The sequence below is a fragment of the Naumovozyma dairenensis genome, chromosome 1 (genome assembly GCF_000227115.2).
Source record: "Naumovozyma dairenensis CBS 421 chromosome 1, complete genome".
Taxonomy (NCBI): domain Eukaryota; kingdom Fungi; phylum Ascomycota; class Saccharomycetes; order Saccharomycetales; family Saccharomycetaceae; genus Naumovozyma; species Naumovozyma dairenensis.
In genome coordinates this window covers 425,693-446,443 of record NC_016479.1, presented here as the reverse complement: position 1 = coordinate 446,443, position 20,751 = coordinate 425,693, and the positions used below count along the sequence as shown (strand labels likewise).

At 33.7% G+C, this 20,751-nt stretch overlaps 12 protein-coding genes across 12 annotated transcripts in view; 6 read left to right on the top strand and 6 right to left on the bottom strand.

Annotated features, from left to right (window-relative positions):
• Positions 1-222: 222 nt before the first annotated feature.
• Positions 223-1,464, bottom strand: CLB3 (B-type cyclin CLB3; the record flags this gene model as incomplete). The annotated part of the gene is made up of 1 exon (XM_003667553.1): positions 223-1,464. One exon carries the CDS (start codon positions 1,462-1,464, stop codon positions 223-225), a length of 1,242 nt encoding a protein of 413 aa, XP_003667601.1.
• Positions 1,465-1,935: 471 nt separating this feature from the next.
• CMR1 (Cmr1p) lies at positions 1,936-3,525 on the bottom strand (the record flags this gene model as incomplete). Its single annotated transcript, XM_003667552.1, has 1 exon — positions 1,936-3,525. The coding sequence occupies one exon, from the start codon at positions 3,523-3,525 to the stop codon at positions 1,936-1,938; it is 1,590 nt and encodes a 529-aa protein (XP_003667600.1).
• Positions 3,526-3,801: 276 nt separating this feature from the next.
• On the top strand, positions 3,802-4,125 carry DMO2 (Dmo2p; the record flags this gene model as incomplete). The annotated part of the gene is made up of 1 exon (XM_003667551.1): positions 3,802-4,125. The coding sequence occupies one exon, from the start codon at positions 3,802-3,804 to the stop codon at positions 4,123-4,125; it is 324 nt and encodes a 107-aa protein (XP_003667599.1).
• A 134-nt stretch (positions 4,126-4,259) lies between these two features.
• Positions 4,260-6,176, bottom strand: STE7 (mitogen-activated protein kinase kinase STE7; the record flags this gene model as incomplete). The annotated part of the gene is made up of 1 exon (XM_003667550.1): positions 4,260-6,176. One exon carries the CDS (start codon positions 6,174-6,176, stop codon positions 4,260-4,262), a length of 1,917 nt encoding a protein of 638 aa, XP_003667598.1.
• A 2,201-nt stretch (positions 6,177-8,377) lies between these two features.
• DHH1 (DExD/H-box ATP-dependent RNA helicase DHH1) lies at positions 8,378-9,982 on the top strand (the record flags this gene model as incomplete). The annotated part of the gene is made up of 1 exon (XM_003667549.1): positions 8,378-9,982. One exon carries the CDS (start codon positions 8,378-8,380, stop codon positions 9,980-9,982), a length of 1,605 nt encoding a protein of 534 aa, XP_003667597.1.
• A 1,282-nt stretch (positions 9,983-11,264) lies between these two features.
• MHF2 (Mhf2p) lies at positions 11,265-11,633 on the bottom strand (the record flags this gene model as incomplete). The annotated part of the gene is made up of 1 exon (XM_003667548.1): positions 11,265-11,633. One exon carries the CDS (start codon positions 11,631-11,633, stop codon positions 11,265-11,267), a length of 369 nt encoding a protein of 122 aa, XP_003667596.1.
• A 211-nt stretch (positions 11,634-11,844) lies between these two features.
• CDC9 (DNA ligase (ATP) CDC9) lies at positions 11,845-14,142 on the top strand (the record flags this gene model as incomplete). The annotated part of the gene is made up of 1 exon (XM_003667547.1): positions 11,845-14,142. One exon carries the CDS (start codon positions 11,845-11,847, stop codon positions 14,140-14,142), a length of 2,298 nt encoding a protein of 765 aa, XP_003667595.1.
• Positions 14,143-14,560: 418 nt separating this feature from the next.
• Positions 14,561-15,913, top strand: NDAI0A01930 (uncharacterized protein; the record flags this gene model as incomplete). Its single annotated transcript, XM_003667546.1, has 1 exon — positions 14,561-15,913. The coding sequence occupies one exon, from the start codon at positions 14,561-14,563 to the stop codon at positions 15,911-15,913; it is 1,353 nt and encodes a 450-aa protein (XP_003667594.1).
• Positions 15,914-16,054: 141 nt separating this feature from the next.
• Positions 16,055-16,636, bottom strand: CDC36 (CCR4-NOT core subunit CDC36; the record flags this gene model as incomplete). The annotated part of the gene is made up of 1 exon (XM_003667545.1): positions 16,055-16,636. One exon carries the CDS (start codon positions 16,634-16,636, stop codon positions 16,055-16,057), a length of 582 nt encoding a protein of 193 aa, XP_003667593.1.
• A 417-nt stretch (positions 16,637-17,053) lies between these two features.
• Positions 17,054-17,698, top strand: FAP7 (nucleoside-triphosphatase; the record flags this gene model as incomplete). Its single annotated transcript, XM_003667544.1, has 1 exon — positions 17,054-17,698. One exon carries the CDS (start codon positions 17,054-17,056, stop codon positions 17,696-17,698), a length of 645 nt encoding a protein of 214 aa, XP_003667592.1.
• A 305-nt stretch (positions 17,699-18,003) lies between these two features.
• Positions 18,004-19,701, top strand: NRP1 (Nrp1p; the record flags this gene model as incomplete). Its single annotated transcript, XM_003667543.1, has 1 exon — positions 18,004-19,701. One exon carries the CDS (start codon positions 18,004-18,006, stop codon positions 19,699-19,701), a length of 1,698 nt encoding a protein of 565 aa, XP_003667591.1.
• A 384-nt stretch (positions 19,702-20,085) lies between these two features.
• SFA1 (bifunctional alcohol dehydrogenase/S-(hydroxymethyl)glutathione dehydrogenase) overlaps positions 20,086-20,751 on the bottom strand; it is a gene marked incomplete at both ends in the record, with an annotated part of 1,269 nt that continues 603 nt past the window's right edge. The window contains one exon of the mRNA XM_003667542.1: positions 20,086-20,751. This exon is cut by the window's right edge and continues 603 nt beyond it. Coding sequence (XP_003667590.1) covers positions 20,086-20,751 — 666 coding nt within the window.

The window sequence follows — 20,751 nt, the reverse complement described above, 5'->3', positions numbered from 1 at the left end:
CTGTGTTATTTATTTTATAGCCGCCCAGTGTTTTATATGTTGAAAAGATTCGAAGTCCGAGATTTTCCTTTACGGTAACGATAGATACTTCAGTAAAAAAATACAATGATGATTAAAAGAATGTGTTGATTATATCAACGAGAGATGTATATGTTTTAAAAATGTCATGCTATATGGATGGGTGTGTTTCTTAGTGGGTCTTTTCTATTGAATAAAAAATCTTCATTCGTCCACTCTTCTTTCGGCCTCTGATATCCACTTCGAAACCAATTGGGCAGAACAATGCTGTTGTCGACTCGAATATTTCTCCCAAATCTCTCTATGATGAGTACCTGGATCCCTACAATTTTCAAGGATTAGTCTTGCCAATGGAAGAATTTGATCCTGTGTGTATCCGGAATAATAAATATGGGCTAAAGACCAATCTTCATAACCTAATATAATTTGGCTCAATAAATACGCACCTGCAGCTAACCAACTCGGTAGTGCTGAGACTAGAGTTGGTTCCATCAATGTCGATTCCAAAAAATATTTGGATAAGGTCCTTATTTCATATTCGTAGTTGTCTGCTTTACTAATTCTTCTTAGAAACGACATGGGGCCAGGCCAGCCAATTTCAAATCCTAACTCGCCTAATATAATTCTTTCAGCCGCCAAAACTTCTTGTTTCGTATAGGCATTATTTAACATATAGACAATATCTTTCAACGACGGCCAATTTATTTCTTCGTATTTGGCAGCAATAAATAATGATGCAGCTGCAATTAGTTGAAATTTACTAATGGATATAGTTTGTTTTGACAGAAATCTATCCATTATATTAATAGTTAAATATAAAGTTTCCGGCAGGAGACGACATTTCGAATGGAATTGAACTAACCAACCTATTATCGTTCTTCTGTGTTCCCATTCTATTTCAGGTTGGTACGCCATATAATTGGAATCTGGTTTGAATTTATTTTCTAAAGTATTCAAATATGGAAATATATCATTAGTTAACTCAGCTACCATTACTACATCATATGTATCTTCATCACATGGATCGGGCAAATTCCTATAAAATTTGGAATGGGCGAGATCAAGAATTTTTTGAATATGGACATCGTACGGTATTTGCAATGGGTCGATAAGTTTCCCATTTGATTTGACTCGAGAAGTTGTTTCTTGTTTTTCACTATCCTCAGACGACGTTTTGATAGTTTGAAGATGAGAATCTTTTGTATCTCCTGTTGAGCTAATTTTCGTTAAACTTGAAGTATTGCTTAAACCTTTATTGTTTACCTGCGAAGTTACATCACTTAGTGCGACTCTGTGGCCATTTGATGATCTAGTAGTAGGGCCATTATTGGCATTGTTCTGATTGACATTTGATTTGATATAATTTTTTGATTCTGGAGGAATATTTTCAATATCAACGGGATTATTATAAGCTATAGAGCTTAAAGATCGGGAAAATTGATGCATAATATATTTGTGGTCTTTAGATTAATACTAAGCAATTCGAAACTGTTATTAAAATTTTCGAGAATTATTATTTTTCTTAGCAAAAAGTAAGTAACAACTATGGACCAGCTGTACAATAAACGTATTAACAAGTCCTCGTCTCCTTTGATTTATTACCCAATAAGTCCTCAACCCATGTATGAAAAGTAGTAACTAAGTAATTGATCTGGTCTTTGCTGGAAAATTTCTTGTTTTGTTGTTTCGTTAAAGTGTTTATATTTACAAATTTCCACAAACGGGCCTGTTTGAGGTCTGGGTGGAAAGTGCGCCACAAATCATTCTTCGTAGTGTCTGTCAATGAAAAATTAATATATCTAACTTCTTCATACGACAGGGGTATAAGTAGTGCACACTATCAGTCACAGTTTTGATTGGCACATTGTCCTAGATATCAAAATGACAAGCTATTAATTTTTATATCAAATGTAAGTTCTATAAAGTATCTTCATTATTAGAATCGTCTTGGAATAAGAACACTTTACCACTGGAATTACCTCCGACAATCCAATTCCTGAGCGGATGCCAGGACACAACAGCGGGCACTGTAGCAGTATTTAGGTGGGCTAATTGTTGACCGTCACTGTTGTATATATCAATAGCTCTGCTCATATTTGCAATGGCAAATACATTCTTGTTTGGCTTAAATCTGGCTTTCAAAATACTAGTCCATCTACCAGTTTGGCAATTATGTTTTAGTGTTAGTTTTGGCTGGAGATCTTCTGATGGTTTAGTGACATCGAATAATCGAATGGTGTCATCATACCCATTACAAACAAGAGTATTGTCAGTTGGTGAGTATGAGACTGCTGATACACTCAATCTTGAATCATAAGTGGAGACGATTTCATGACTTGGGAAATCTTCATACTGTGACCAATCTGGTTTATTTACAATTTTTCTAATATCCCAAAGTTTCAATGTCCTATCAAGAGAGCCAGTAGCAATTTCGTACGGGCGATTCGGATTGATACTCATTGAGCCAATTTTTTTATCGGATAGTCTTTTCAATTTGTTATTAAATTCGCCTTTCTTCATTCTCATATCGAGAGTAGTAAATTCACCACTCAAGGTAGTGACAAACAGAACATTGGGATCGTCGTAACTAAATTGGCAATCACTAACACCAAGTGCATCATCATATTCATTAGTTAAGATTAGTAGGTCTTCACTTTCTAGATTACTCAAATCTATCGAACGAATGGAGCCATCATACGAAGTTGCCAATAGTTTCGAACTGTTGGTTGGGAAACAATCAATCCTTCCTACATTTTTATTGAATAACTTAAATCTCGTTATTTCAGGCTCCAATAACTCATCATCAATTGGTTCATCTCTTACATTCCATAATCCCACATTACCAGATATGTCACCCGCTACAACCAGCTTCTTTTCTATGGATGGATGAAAATATATTGCGGAAATTCTTTCGTATACAATCTTAATTTCATTAGGTTGAAAAATATCATATAAATTTAAATCGAATTCCTTTAATTGAGTTTCCAATTCAGCATCAAGTTTAATATTTCCTCGGTATTTCTTCAATTCATTAAAGAAATCACTAGGTCTCGAACTAAAAGATTTAAATTTATCTAAAAGTGCGTTATCATCATCGCCCTCTTTAAGTAAATCACTCAATTTGACATCCCCTATCACTTTCATATCTTTCAAAACTTGGTCATCCTCAGGGGAACTTTCCAATTTAACATCGCCATTCCCATTCAATTTAAATAATTGATTGTCATTAACATTAGGGATTCCATCGGTATCAACACTTTCACCTCTTAACCGTCTAGAACGTCTCACCGGCACAGTAGGACTTTTCTCTTTTTTAACATTAACATTTCTTTTAGGTTTGCTGGTTGCTATTTTCTTCTTCTTTCTTCGTTTTTCATCTTCTGTTAATACGCCAGCTTCTCTTTTAATTTCTGATGCTTTGTTAGTTAAGTTTAATTTTTGTAGTAAATCATTATTTCTTTTAATGTTTTCTTGGCGTTTCTTTTGGAATTCTGTTAATTCTACCATATCATTTGATTGAAATAGTCAAAGCTGAGATGATGCTATATAACTATGTTCATCTATTCCTTACATTCTTCAATTCCAAAATCAAGAAGTTTGACCATTACTTCAATTTACACGTACAGATCTGAAAAATTTCTCGCGTTTAACTTTGACTAGCTCTACACTACATTTAGGTAATGATGATTTACGCATTTAGATGACTATACTCAGTAATGGACACTTTGAGGACGATATTCAGAGGGAAAGAAGGACAAAGGCGAGATAATAGAGTACGAAAAAATGAGTAATATATTATCAGTGTTTAATCCACCGGCTGAAAGGAATTTCAATGAAGAAGAAAATTTAGATTGTTTGCCATGTCAAGTAATGAATTCCTTTTTAGCCATTGGCTTTGGTACATACTTGGCCTCGGGACGAGCAATCACTTATTCTGATAAGGATAAGAAAAAGGGCGTTACATTGAAGGAATTTGAACGTAGAAATCCACTTTGGTGGAGAAATTCTATACGAAGCATAGGTGGTGGATTGTTAGTATATGGTGTTATTAGAGGTAGTGAAGGTTGGATATGGAATAAAGATAAGAAATACCAAAAATTGACCTGATAAAAATATTCAACTTTTGTAAAGATTTTTATCAATGTTGAATGAGTTAATTGTCCTGTATATATATACCTATATATTTTAAAAATATTATTACATATAATGTGTTTCTTTTGCTTTTGTTCGTAACGTATGAATCAATGTCTATTCTTCTTAGCAGCTTCACTTGATTTTTCTAATTGTCTTTTTTCAAATTTAGCACGTTCAATATCTTCACGTTTAAACTGTCTATCTTGTTTAATATAAGATTTAATCATTTTGCACCACATTTTGAATTCTTTGTTATATAATTTATCACTGTACATTAAAATGAAATCATGAGCTAACAATTCATGAATTGATGATCTATTTTTCTCCTCTTTAATACAACATTTATTGACGAAATCTATCATTTCCGTTGGGAACTGATAATTATTATTATCTCTGGGTAACTTTGGAGATGGTTCATTAACGATTCTTTGTAGTAAATCAAGAATGCCATCTGGAGAATTATTATTGTTATTAATGATGTTATCATTATCAGAATTCCTATTATTATTTTTATTTTTATTATTATTATTATTATTATTATTATTATTATTATGATTGCTGTTATTATTATTTAAACTTAATGGGAACTTGCCTGTTACCAATTCTATAATGACTAAACCTAATGACCAAACGTCTCCTTTTGTCGAATAAACATTACCTTGAATTCTTTCCGGTGACATATAAGTAGAAGTCCCGACAAAAGTATCAGCAATTGAGTTTATTAATTTTTTTGAAACACCGAAATCACAAATTTTCACTTGTCCTTTACTATTAACCAAAATATTAGAAGGCTTAATATCTCTATGAATAATTTTATAATTAGTATAAAGATAATCTAGCCCATTTAAAACTGCGTATGATAATTTTGAAAGTATCAAAGAATCATTGAACCAATTTTTCAATTTGGAATCAATGAATCCACGATTAACCAGTCTTTTATAAGTTAATAAGATTTTATCTAACGAGCCGCAATCCATATATTCCATTAATATGATAATTTCATTATTTTTCACATTGTCATAGTATGCACCATAGAATGATATGATATTTTTATGTGATTTGACACTTTTCATTATCGTTAATTCTCTAATTAGTTGGTTCAATATGATTTCATTGTTTTTCTCAAGGGGGATTGTCTTTTTAGCTATTATTTTGGATGTTGGTACGTGGAGTGTCTTGACTACTGTACCTGAATTACCTGATCCAATCTTACCTAATTGGACTAAATCTTGTAATTGGTATATGGAATCTGTCGTAGGTATTGTATGTTGTGGTGATGTGCTCCCTCCACTGCTATTATTAGTTGTGTTTGTAGTTGGCACTATCAATGTTGGAGATGAAGTTGAACTTTTATTATTATTGTATAGTGGTGATGCAATGGATTTATAAGGAGAATCTGAATCTTCCTGTTGTTGTATTATTATGGTATCATTTTTTATTACAGTAGTTTGATGACTTTGGATATTATTTATGGTATTATTATTATTTGTGAGTTTCAGAGGTGACGGTGGAACCTTACGTTTAATTGTTTTCACTTGAGAATGTACCGATGACGTTTCTACTGTTTGTTGAGAGTGTGGCTTTTTTATTTCTAATGGATTCAGGGGTAACGGTTCAGAGAGTGATGGTGTTGGATCTAACGTCAGTTTTTTCTTTAAACCTCTTCGAAGGTATAAACTACCCTTGTTAGCAAAATTTAGTTTGTGTGATGGTGATTCATTCGGAGAAGATAGAGGTGAAACAGACGACGGTGAAGGAGACAAAGAAGACTGGTATGTTCGCTCCTTGGGTGATTTTTGTAAATTACGTTCTAGAAATAATTTCTTGGATGTTACTGTTCTATCATTGTTGCAATTAAGATTAGTCAATATAATCGGGTCTCGATTTCTTCCCTCTATTTTACTGAGGCGTGGAGGAATCGCGTCACTTACACATGTATTAGAATTTAAAGTATTCTTGTTGTTACCTAATTCTAGGTTTTTTGTATTTTTCCTTTGTAAGCTTCTCGTTTGAAATGGATTCATTTTTTTCTTTTTCCTTTTGTTGGTTAGTTGACTGGACCAGTTTTCTTTTATTCGTATATAGCTGTCGAAGTTTTATTTTTTGTAACGAATAAGGAAAAAAGAAAGAATATTTGTATGCAAAATAGAGTATTCGTCCTTCTCTTTTCTTGTTTCTAAGGGAAAAATATTATTCTAGAATAAAGAATGTTGCAGTCAATATTGAAGAGTTAATAGTTTTGGAAAAAAGCTTTTTCAAATTGGCCAACGAAATCGGCCTTGTAGGGATATAAACAAGTAATGAAACGTAGATATGTTCAACGTAGAATAATCGTGCCTAGTTGTAGACTATGCTTCTCTAGCGTAGCAGTTTATCTTGTTCAACTTAGATGAAACGGTTAGTTAAAGGATACTTGAGTAAAATCTCGATAAAATACGGACCACCAACGTTAACTTTAATGATAAATAATAAACATAAGTATGCAAATCAAAGTAAGATACGATGCAGTTTAAAAGAATGGCATGCCATGCATGAGTATTGGAGTCTCTTTGGAGCCTAGATTCAACCTCGAGCCACTCAAAGTCCAACTTCGACAGATGGATCTGCTCTCTCGATCGAGTAGAAAATAGAGCTGTTTCATTTCAAAACGCGAGAAACAAACCCAACGATTTTTTAACGCGTAACAAAAACACAGAACTAAGTAAATAATGAATATTAGATGATTTACGTACATACAAAGGTATTTTGAACCACTTAAAGTCATAAAGTGTCGGTGGCTGGCCGGCCAGACTTTTAACCCGCTAAATGGTTCTCCTACTATTACTTCTGCGATAAACACTACCCCATTGTCCGGATTTTATTCTTAGAAACCTCGAAAAGATACTAAGTCTATATGTACTCATTAAAAACGACGTCTAATTCCCCCCCAGCAGAGGGGCGAAGCTACGTGGTCGCGAATTTAAAGTTCATAAATTTGTTCAGTTGTTCATCTGTTAATTTGCTAAACTTGACTCCCCAAAGAAATTCTTTCAAAGAAAATTATCGAGCGAATTTCCATACTTCTAAATATTGTGGAACCCTCCTACATGCACTCTCTTTCACCTCTAATGTTAATGGTTTGTATATCCCCTCTTTAAATTATTGTTTGGGCCTATATGGATGCCATTTTTATATGTCCGTACCGTTAAGTGTGTCTCCCTCAGATGTACCCAGTAGTTCTTGTATAATAAATATTAACTTAGCCTAAAAATGAGCCAGGATGTCAAAAATGGAACGAGACTCTCATCTATGGAAAGGTAAAGGTTCTTATAGAGAACAGTTGATTCTATAAAATATATCTATGGGTTGTGTAACATTTATGTATTCTAGTTAAGAATCTTACGGTTGTGTTCATGACTAAAGGGATCGCCAAGAGCTCAATTCTTTAACGATCACGAATCTTGAGAATACCTCCTTTATCTTTTGAAAGTACTCAGGAAAGACAAAACGTAGGTAAGCATCTTGTAAGGTAAGCTCAAGGACATGGGTTGGCAAGACATTGGCAGTTGGCTGTCTACGTCTGTGTCAAAAAGGTTTTCCTTTTTGGTGTTCTGGAATCTTGGACACATTATCACTGGGCACGAGTCCATTGTGTTATCAACCCACGTGACACACGGAGGCAACCGCAACCGCGCAACATCTGTCCCATTCGGGTAGAGAGAGAAAGGAAAAAAAACACCACGGTAACTCCCTTCGCTCGCCGCCACCAGAAAGTTCTCATCAAGGAAAAATTTACCTAAGCTTTACAGAAAACAATCATTGAAAGCTTTTACGTATAGTATAGTATAGTATAGTATAGTATAGTATAGTATAGTATAGTATAGTATAGTATAGTGTTCTCAACGATTTAACAAGCAACAGAAGAAAACACTCACATACAAAACACCGAAGCCTCTCCATCTACAGTTCATCTGCCTAACTTTACTTAACTGTACTTATTACCCATATTTGTTTGTTTATTGTATCTTTGTCCATTTGCTCACAGCTATACATATACGTACATTTATTTTGACTCCCTCCCTCAACCAATTGTTTAGAGCGTCGAAATACAAATACAAATACAAATACAACTTATACACATCTAGAATAAACTCAATCACTACAATCCTGCTGTGACAATATATAACATTATTCATCTTTTATTTGAAAAAAAAGAAACAAACAGAAAAATAATCGCCTCCTAATAATGAGTACTATTACAACAGAAACAAACCCAGAAGATTGGAAAAACTCACTAAACATCCCCAAAAAAGACACAAGACCACAAACTGAAGATGTCTTGAACACAAAGGGTAACACATTTGAAGATTTCTTTCTAAAAAGAGAACTTTTAATGGGTATCTTCGAAGCAGGATTCGAAAAACCTTCACCAATCCAAGAAGAATCCATCCCAATCGCTATCACTGGAAGAGATATCCTTGCTAGAGCTAAAAATGGTACCGGTAAAACTGCTGCTTTCGTTATCCCAACTTTAGAAAGAATTAAACCAAACTTAAACAAGATTCAAGCTTTAATAATGGTACCAACGAGAGAATTGGCATTACAAACTTCTCAAGTAGTAAGAACATTGGGGAAACATTGTGGTATCTCTTGTATGGTCACCACAGGTGGTACTAATTTAAGAGATGATATATTGAGATTAAATGAAACTGTTCATGTTCTAGTTGGTACTCCAGGTAGAGTCTTAGATTTGGCATCGAGGAAAGTTGCAGATTTATCAGATTGTTCTCTTTTCATCATGGATGAAGCTGATAAAATGTTATCTCGTGATTTTAAGACAATTATTGAACAAATTTTAATTTTTTTACCAAAGAAACATCAATCTTTATTGTTTAGTGCCACTTTCCCATTGACTGTGAAAGAATTTATGGTCAAACATTTAAATAATCCTTATGAAATTAATTTGATGGATGAATTGACTTTGAAAGGGATCACTCAATTTTATGCATTTGTAGAAGAAAGACAAAAATTACATTGTTTAAATACTTTATTTTCAAAATTACAAATTAATCAAGCAATTATCTTTTGTAATTCTACAAATCGTGTGGAATTGTTAGCCAAAAAAATTACTGATTTAGGTTATTCATGTTATTATTCTCATGCAAGAATGAAACAACAAGAAAGAAATAGAGTATTCCATGAATTCCGTCAAGGGAAAGTTCGTACTTTGGTTTGTTCCGATCTTTTAACTAGAGGTATTGATATTCAAGCTGTTAACGTGGTGATAAATTTCGATTTCCCAAAAACTTCAGAAACATATTTACATCGTATTGGTAGATCAGGTAGATTCGGTCATTTAGGTTTAGCAATTAATTTAATTAATTGGAATGATCGTTTCAATTTATACAAAATTGAACAAGAATTAGGTACAGAAATTGCAGCTATCCCAGGTACCATTGATAAATCTTTATATGTAGCAGAAAATGAAGCTAATGTACCAATTCCATTCCCAATAGAGCAACAACAAATACCACAAATACCTCACAATGATATGAATAATAACAATAATAATAATAATAACAATAACGGTACATTTGTTCCTCCTCCGCAACAACAGAATCCACAATTCACCCAAATGCCTCCTCCTCATCAACGTCAACAATTTATGCAACAACAGCAACACCAACAACAACAAAATTATCCACAACAACAAATACCAACTCCACAACAACAGTATCAACAGGTAGCTCCTCAAATGCAGCAACAACAACAACATGTACAGTATCAACAAGCACAACCACATCCACAACAAATGATACCTCAACATAATGGTGAACATCCACAATTTTGAAATGAATCAGGAAAAAAAAACTATTTAAAGAAAGGACATGAGATGAATTGGAAGCTTTTCCCCATTGTTACATAAATATATTATCATAAAATAAATCAACGAATGATAGAATGAATAAACGAATGAATGAATGCCCAATAAAATTCTAAAAAAACAAAAAAAACAAAAAAAAACAATACAACAGAACTTGTAATATTAATCGTCATGTTAATCATTCTCATATCAATTCCATTATCAACTTCAATTATACATTTCATAAAAGTTCCTTTTTCACTCATCTCATTTTTTCCCTTTCCTTTTTTCTCTCTTTCTCTCTTTCTATTCGCTATAATAATTATTCATTTTACTTTTTTTTCTTTCCTTTGACGTTAACTCATCAACAGCACCATTATTATCCATCATGCGTTTATTTCTCCTATTACTACAAATTTACTATCATCACTAATTTTTTTCCTTTTTTCTTTCTATCTACCAATCCTTCATTTAAACCAATAATGTGTTTAATCCTCCAACATCTTAACTATCGCTACTACATTATTAAGAATCTTCAACAGCAATGATTGATTTAAAAATATTTCCCTTCAAAAACAGAAATACTGTATTTTTTGTTAAGAGCGAAAAATGAAAAAAGGTAGTTTGGTTTTTTTGTTGCTTTTCCCTAAATAGCATCTCTTTTTTTCCCTAACTTCCTAATAAAACCGCCCTTTTTTTTTTGACAGTTATTCAACTACGATAAGGCATATGATATGATATTGCAAGAATGGAAGTATAATCGATAAAATCATATTCAGAATTTTTTTTTTCTTTTTTAAGTAATCTATGATGCAATAATAAAATCACATATTGTCATCAACATATAGTAATATATATATATATATATAATGTGTATGTATATTTATTAACGAGATTTTTCAAAAAGACAAGTGTTTTCGTATGAGACTTCTATTTATGACAGTAGATATTATATGTATCTTCCACCATTTATCTGATTATTTCTTACATAGAGGATTTTTCATAAAAAAGAGCTCTTAAACAATTTCTGCATAACTGTGTGAAGGAGTTGCCTATACGAGGGTTCGACCTTGATTATATGGGTCCATGATGCTTCGACATATGCTATGAGTGCATCGAATATGTAATATCGTCTATATATATTCCCTAATTCAGATGTGTGTCTTTGAAACACCTATAGTTCAGTTAGCATAATTAATTAAGAGAATAAAACCCAGTCAATGGTCCCTAGAGATACTCGAATGATATAATATGTGTCTATTTTCGTATATCATAATTCCATAAGCAACAATCCAACAATCCGCTCCAGATCCAAATGTGTCAATTCAATAGTCTTATCTTCCTCATCAGCATCCTCTTCATCATCAAAATCTTCGACCTGCGTGGCAACTTTATTTTCGTATGATCGAATAACAGCTTCTTTAATGAACAAATCCATATATCGTTGAATCATTAAGATGGTTTCCTTTGTAATCGTGGTATCTTTATTCTGAAAAGATTCAGATCGTAGGATCTTCTCTATTGTCTCTAACAATATCGTCATATCTGCTTGGATATTCCTTAGCGCATTTGTCTCTAAGAGAAAAGACGACAAGATTGCTTCAGACACCTCTAATCCTAGTCCTAGTCCATGTAACATTACGTTCCGTTAGTCTTTGTATTTATTATATATATATAGTTTATCTTCACTTTTATTCAATCACGCGTTGCGACACCAAAAAAACGCCAATAGCGAAACCGTTTGATGGAAATTGATTCACTTTGAGTTTCATTCAATTACAAACAGACAAAATAAATAATTGGGTTCATTGAAATAGGTAATCAAGAACCATTGGATCTGGTCGTTATATATGTTAAGACAATTGGGTACTACTAGGATCCTTTTACCAAATTTACGACCAATACGTTATATAACTATGCCTCCAGCAACACCATCATCATCATCATCATCATCATCATCATCAGCAAGAGAAAATAATGTCAGTAAAGGTAGGAAACAACAGGCTACTTTGGGAAGATTCTTCTCTTCAATAAATCACAAGAAACCTACAAAGGATACTGCACTCAAAAATGAAAGTAAAGAAGAAACAAAGGAAGAAAACAAGGATGATTCCGACTCAATTCCACGAAAAAAAATACGTTTATCAACATCTTCTTCTTCTCCAAGTATAATGGCAGAAAGTAAACCCAAATCACCAATAAAATTAAATACTGAACGCTCATCCTCCCCTGCATCAGCATCAGCATCGACTACACCAACACCAATCGTAGCAGATCACACATTAGACCCTAAGACTGCCGTAAGTAAGCCATTTTTATGTGCCATCCCATATAAAGAAGTTTGCCAATTATTCCAAGAAATAGAAACTACATCCTCCCGTCTCTCCATAATCAAACTATGTTCAGACTTTTTAATCAAGATAATGAAACAAGACCCACAAAACTTGATCCCCGTAACGTATCTATTCATTAACAAATTAGGACCAGACTATGAACCTGGTCTTGAATTGGGTCTCGGGGAAGGATTACTCATGAAGACGATTAGTGAATCATGTGGGAAATCATTGACACAAATTAGAGCACAATATAGAGAATTAGGTGATTTGGGTCAGATTGCGTTGGAAGCTAGGAATGTACAACCTACTATGTTTAAACCAAAACCATTGACTGTAGGGGAAGTTTTCAATAATTTGAAAATGATTGCAAAGGCTGCGGGGAAAGATAGTCAGACTAAGAAGATTAAATTGATTAAGAGGATGTTGACAGCTTGTGAAGATGGTGTGGAGGCCAAATTTTTGATTAGATCTTTGGAATCTAAATTGAGAATTGGGTTAGCCGAGAAGACTGTCTTGATTTCATTATCTAAAGCACTGTTAGTTAAAGAATTTGATGCTAATAAGGATTTTGATATGGAATTATTGGAAACTGCTGAGGGGAAAATTAGAGACGCATTTTGTCAAGTACCCAATTATGAAATTGTTATTAATTCTTGCCTTCAATACGGGATTATGAACTTGAATGAACATTGTTCCTTAAGACCTGGGATCCCATTAAAACCTATGTTGGCTAAACCAACAAAGGCAATTAATGAAATCTTGGATAGATTTCAAGGTGAAACTTTTACTTCAGAATATAAATATGATGGTGAGAGAGCTCAAGTACATTTATTGGAAGATGGGACTATGAGGATCTATTCTAGAAATGGTGAAAATATGACTGAAAGGTATCCTGAGATTCATATTGGTGATTTCGTTAAAGATAGGAATGAAACAAAGACTTTGATCTTGGATTGTGAAGCTGTTGCATGGGATAAAGAACAACAAAAGATATTACCCTTTCAAGTATTGAGTACAAGAAAACGTAAAGATGTGTTAGCGAAAGATGTGAAAGTAAGAGTTTGTTTATTTGCATTTGATATTCTTTGTCATAACTCTAATAAATTGATAAACTATAGTTTAAAGGAAAGAAGAGAGATACTACATAGGGTGACTACTCCCGCACCCGGAGAATTTCAATACGCTACCGAATTAACCACATCTAATTTAGATGAATTACAAAAATTCTTAGATCAATCCGTAAATGATTCTTGTGAAGGCTTAATGGTTAAGATGCTTGAAGGTGAAGAATCACATTACGAACCAAGTAAAAGATCTCGTAATTGGTTAAAATTGAAGAAAGATTATCTAGAAGGTATAGGAGATTCATTAGATTTATGTGTCCTAGGTGCATATTATGGTAGAGGCAAAAGAACAGGTACATATGGTGGGTTTTTACTTGGTTGTTATAATGATAATACAGGTGAATTTGAAACATGCTGCAAAATTGGTACAGGGTTTTCAGATGAGATGTTACAACAATTACACGAGAAATTGAAAGCAACGGTTATCGATGGTCCAAAGGCCACCTATATTTATGATTCTAGTGCTGAACCAGACGTATGGTTTGAACCATCTTTATTATTCGAAGTGCTAACGGCAGACCTTTCACTATCACCTATCTATAAAGCAGGGAGCTCAGCATATGATAAAGGTGTGTCATTGAGATTCCCAAGATTCATTCGTATTAGAGAAGACAAAGGTGTAGAAGATGCAACATCATCAGAACAAATTATCGAACTGTATGAGAATCAAAGTCATAGATCAAGTTAGTCTAAATCATAGATCAAATTAGTCTGGAAACAAATACGATGAACTTTCAACCATTTTTTCTTGTGTAATATAATGAATAATTTATTATAGATTCTAATCCAGCCATTTATTTAAGGCAAGAATGTAATGTAACGACTCTTAGATCGAAACAACAACCAATCAATAAAATAATAGTGGATATTTTTACTGACGTTTCTTGAAGTGTTGTTTTTCTTTTGGCGCGAACCTGTAAGGGGGGTGAAAGTTAGTAGTAGCAATTTATATTGACAAAGGTTGGCAACTAATATACATATACATAACTGTCAACTCAAGTACCAAGCAACAAAATTGAGTATTTTTTTTCCCAACTAGTTTATAAGGTTAAAGATTAAGTAAACAAGTCATATATTTGCTTTTTAACTTGCCCTTTTCCATTGCAATGTTGGCAGTCAAAACAGGAAACATGACAACGGCAAACATGATCTTGAAAAGCATACCGTTACAAGAGTGTTCAATATCATACTTCAAGAATAATTATCAAAAGTTTAGTAATCGCCACTTTGTTGGGTTTGTGAAAAATGCTCTTGGTATGGAACCACCACCATCTCCCAATGAACCGGCATTTGAGAATAGATTCCATCCATGGGATCAATCGCCTTCACCAGATTTGCGTGAAAGAGCTGCTAGAATTAGAGCATTAGCTAAATGTCCAGTGACAGGCAAAGAAATCAATTATACATGTCCTATTTCAGGTATTCCCACACATCACTCAAAGGAAGCTTGGGAAAATGATACAAATTATCATCAAAATAAAATATACGATATTCTTAAGAAAGTTAACGTTTTTGAGCATGATTTAAGAAGTGGTAGATCATTCCCTGAGTTTGAATTCCCCCAAAGCCAAGACCATGATTGTGCAGTGAGTATGAATAATTGGGATATGTTTTTTTACACAAGACAGTTTGTATCAATGGATTCTGAGTTCCAATTAGCTACAGTCACTAAGATGTTAAGTTATCCAATCACGATAGCTTCCATATTACATAAATATTGTCCATATGCTTTAGAACCAAATGGACCTATTACTTTAGAGGGGTTGAAGTCAATTGCTGCTTTGAAATACAGTTTAAGGCATAATGAATTTGAAACCACCAAGGAACGTCCCATGAGAATTTTCATATTGGGTGCTAGAGCAGAAAGTCAATTACCAGAACATATATGGAAACAATTTAGTTATTTATTCCCATTCCAAAATTTCGAAATAAATTTCATTGGACCAGAATGTAGTGTGTTGATGAATAACAACAACATGAACGCTGAGGAAACTAACACTACTACTAGTGGTAGTATGACGGAAATAAGACCTAACCGTATTGTTAAGAGAATTGATGAGAGATTAAATCTTGTATATCATACCGATTTCTTCCATACTTTACATAATGCTCGAGATTTTTTTCCATATGATTCATATAATGATGTGTTTTTTACTTTCCATCCAGGGTTTGCATCACCTGAAAATACAAAGAGTTGGATGGGAGAAACTATGAAGGCATTATTGGATACTAAATGTGCTATTTTCACTACAGGATTCAATAAGCAGGATTTATTAAAAGATATTGATATTGTACAAGAAACATATGGGAAAGAAGTTGATATGTTGATGAAACCAACTAAAAATGTATTTGGAAGTACCAAATGGGAGTTAAACGACATGGATCCTCAAGAGGTTTATCAATATAATATGTATATTGCTGGGTTCCGTGGTAAGAGATATCATGCAGTTAAAGTCTAGATGCAAAGTAATGATGACAATATAATGCTTTGAAAAAATTCCATACGTATGAAAAATATATCATGTAAATATATAGACTAAGATGTATACGTAAAAATACTTAATCTATAATGATGAAAATACGAAAATCGGGAAAAATATTTACATAATAGCGTTATAAAACAATAGGAATTCTCTTTGACATTTTTCCCACCTTTGGGGGTCAAAAAACACATATGATCCTCGTTCACTTAGTCCATCATTCGACACCACTGGTTCCATCATGGGGTCCTTAGTCAACCATGCCTTTAGGGTCTTATGATACCTCCAGTTACGTTTCCTTAGTTCTAAATATGTCAGTTCTTGAATAACTGTCCCAGGATGTTTATAAAATAGATAAAATAAAGTTTCATCTTGGAATAACGCTACACGTTGTTGATCCTTCTGTACTGAATCAAAACTTGGCGGTGTATCCTTCGTGTTTGATTGTAGGACATCAGGAATATGAGTGAATGAATCTGGGATGAAGAAAGTCGGTTCCACTTCACTTCTTGACGTTTCTGCCCATGGTGATTGGAAAGTATCTAAGACACGATGTCTTTTAGAATCACGAGGAATCCCTAGGGAATGTAGCATGGACGTTAGATCCGCTCCCAGTGTCATGGAATGATCATATATCTTGGAAAGTTCCTTGTCATCAGGCTTGATAAGGGGGACGAGTGCTTCTAAACCGAATTTATCCATGTTGCTTTCCGATCTTAATTAATGGAGTTGTTCCTGGGTCTGAATGCTGTTGCGATTATAAACAGAGTATATCGAGGTACGGTAAAATATGATCGGATGTTAGAGCCTTCTTATAAATTACCTTTTGTCTGTCTTAGTTAAGTTTTCGAGAACTGTCTTGTTCTTCATTCTTGTTCTGTCATTTTCCCTTCTTCAGAGATATCTTATTTTTTTTAGCATAGTGGGACTTAATTGAAAAAAAGAATGAAAATATATTCTTTACGTAGATACTCGAAGCACATCGATGGAATAAGATATATAATTTCACTCTGAATAGAATAAAAGCAAATAATCTTGTATATAATTTTACTTTCTTTCGTTGAAAGCTTCCAAAGTACTAACCCTATACTTCGAAAAGAAAGAAATACTTCTGATAATATGACAACAGATAATTCAAGAAGGTACGAACCAAATTTATTAATCACTGGAACACCTGGATCTGGGAAATCCACTACATGTGAATTATTACAACGTAGATTACCGGAGTACGCATATTATAACATATCAGATTTTGCCAAAGAGAATGATTGTTATGAAGGATATGATAAAGGTAGAAAATCACATATCGTTGATGAAGATAAATTATTAGATGAATTGGAACCGTTACTGCGTAAGGGTAAAAGCATCGTCGATTGGCATGTCAACGATATTTTCCCAGAGAGGTTGATTGATCTAGTGGTTGTTCTAAGATGTGATAACTCGATATTGTATGATAGATTGAATAAAAGAGGATATCATGATTCTAAGATCCAAGAGAATTTGGACGCGGAGATCATGGGTGTCGTCTTGCAGGATGCTGTAGAGTCCTACCAACAGGAAATTGTCGTGGAGTTACAAAGTGATGATACTGAGCAAATGGAGGCTAATGTGGAAAGAATAGTTGAATGGCACAAGATGTGGATGGACCAACATAAGAACGGTGTCACTAACGAACTTCAAGGTAAGAACAAGAACGCACAGAACTCAGGCGAATCATCCAGCGAGCAAGAAGAAGAAGAAGAAGAAGACAGTGATACCAACTAGAGAACAGAACCAATTCAACATATAGAGACCAAACTAACGACCTTTTTAAGTACAAGTCTGGATCCATTTTGGTGTAATTGAAAAGTCATTCTGTTTACAATTCGCACTATTACACCCGCACACCGCACCCAAAATAACGCGATGAGCACTGAAAAATTTGAAATGCAAAACAATATTGAAAGATTCTGTTCTATTTTATTATATAATGCAATATTATCGTGTCTTTATACTTGATATATATTTTATAGCCATTTTGTAAACGATCCCCATAAGCATAAGGTTCTACCCCACCTTTCTAATTGGACATGCATTATGTTGTACTAGAAGTGGAAAGTTTCCATGAAGAAGGCACCTTGAAGGACCAAACTCGTATAATCAATCTCTCCTATCAAATTGTTAACATTGATGATTCAACATTACTTGCACAAACAAATCCTGTTGCATCCATTGCTATATCAAATGATTCAGAAAATTTCCAGGATGCACTAGTACAATTAGATTCCGATATAAAAACTACAATTGGTCAAAATGAATTTGTAATCTGTACATTGAATTCATTAACAAATCTTCGTGTCACATTGCGTCGTCAGGCACTCGATATTGGTGTCAATTTACCTCAATATTTAAGGTATCCTAAGCTTTTTGATCTTTGGGTTGAATTTAAGAAATTCTGTGCTAACCATCCCGAACTTGACTTAAATGAAGAGATGGTAACTTCAAAGGACGTTGCCATACTAACAGATATTCTAGGTTTACAATCAAATAATACAGAGAACTATACCATCGATATATCAACAGATGTTTTATTATCATTGTATAAGAAATGCTCCTCTTCAGAAGATATTAAATTCGTTCTTACTCAACCGTATGATTTACAAATGGATATCAAAACTTTTTATGAGGAAGAAGCAAGAGTTATCTTCATTAGTAACCTACCTCCAGATATAACGCAGAATGAATTAGAAACTTGGTTTGCCAACCATAATTCTAAACCAATTTGCTATTGGACATCTAAGACACCCGATGAGTATTCACGGAACTTCCATAATAACACATACGTTATGAACCAGCACAGTATAATTGGTTTTATTATTTTCCAAACTCATGAGGAAGCAAAGCAATCACTTTTATTAAATGGTAAATCTATCTCATCAAGTACGCTCCATATGAAACAACTGTATCCTGTAGAACACATAATAGAAGTTGCACCATCATCAACGAAAGTTCTCGATCATACGCAAGATATATTAATACCTTTTCCACAAAGTAAAAATAAACCAAGACTCGGTGATTGGAATTGCCCATCTTGTGGATTCTCGAATTTTCAAAGAAGAACAGCATGTTTCAGATGTTCATTTCCTGCACCAAACAATAGTAATACCAATAACACTAATAATGGAGAATCAAACAACAACACTCAAACAACTGGAGAGCATACAAATACTTCTCCTCATTCTTCTCTACAACAAGCTGTCCACCATTCTCCATATCAAACGTACAATAAACTGAATGATTCAGTTACAGGGTCTCTGAACCAACAAACATATCGCTATAGTAACAATAATAACAGTAATATTAAGATCCATAATACAGCTAATTTTAACATGCCTTTTACATCGTATACAGGAAACGGCTCAAGTGTCCCATTTAGAGCAGGAGATTGGAAATGTCCGTCCTGTACATATCATAATTTTGCAAAAAATATAGCATGTTTACGTTGTGGGGATCCAAAATTAAGTGGAATCCATCAAGATAATAATACCAAGAACAATATTACTAATAATAGTAACAATTTTGGTTTTGATAATAGGAGTCGAAATAATAAGGCATTTGGGATGAAAAATCATACGAATATTGACAAGTATCTGAAGACATCATCATTACCATCGCCATATATGTCCTCTTCTAATAATGAAATGTACACAAAGAATGAGGGAATTATTGATATTGGTACTACCAATCTAACAAATATGGACAATAATGAAAACGTGTTTAATATGTGATCAAGCATGTAGGTTGGGGAATAATTGCATAGAATACAGTATTTCGTATTCTCACCATGGATTTTTTGGGTGGCGTTGGGGTTTTATGCATTTCAATGTTGGTGTTTTTTGATAGAGGCAGATACGTAGATAACTTGGGGCAAATAATGGAAAAAAAGGAAATGACTTAACATAAAGCGTCGGAATTGATAAATATATAGAATATATAAATTGAACTCTCGTGCTGCTTAGTTACATAAAGCGTTTCTCTATGAAAGAAAGTAAAACACAAATGTAAAATAAATCATTATAGGATTCTACAGTATCATTGATATATAATTAAGGATAATCTAATGGTAAAAGTAAACAGAAAGAATGCTGTACGATGTACGATTTAGATTCTGCCTATTTAGAAAGATCTAAGACTGTTCTCAAACAGTCACCGTGATGTAAGTCTTCAAATGCATTATTGATTTCAGTAAATGGTCTTCTGTGAGTAATAAATTCATCAACTTTTAAGTTACCATTTTGGTAGTCTTTGATTAAACCACCCATTTCCGATCTACCTTTGATACCACCAAAGGCAGAGCCTTTCCAAACTCTACCAGTAACCAATTGGAATGGTCTAGTAGAAATCTCTTCACCGGCAGCTGCAACACCAATAATAATAGATTCACCCCAACCTTTATGACAAGCTTCTAGGGCATCTCTCATAACTTTAGTATTACCGGTACAATCAAAGGTATATTCTAACCCACCGTCAGTCATTTCTATCAACTTAGAAACAATAGTTTCACCTTCTTTCAAATCAGTCTTCGGGTTAATGAAATCAGTAGCACCAAAATCCATTGACCATTGTTTCTTTTGATCGTTGACATCGACTACAATAATCTTGGATGCACCTCTTGCTTTTGCACCTTGCACAACAGATAGACCAACAGTACCTGCACCAAACACGGCGACAGTATCACCTTTTTGAACATTTGCAGTCTTAATGGCTGCACCATACCCAGTGGTGACACCACAACCCAATAAACAGATTGAGTCCATTGGAGCATTCTTATCAACGGC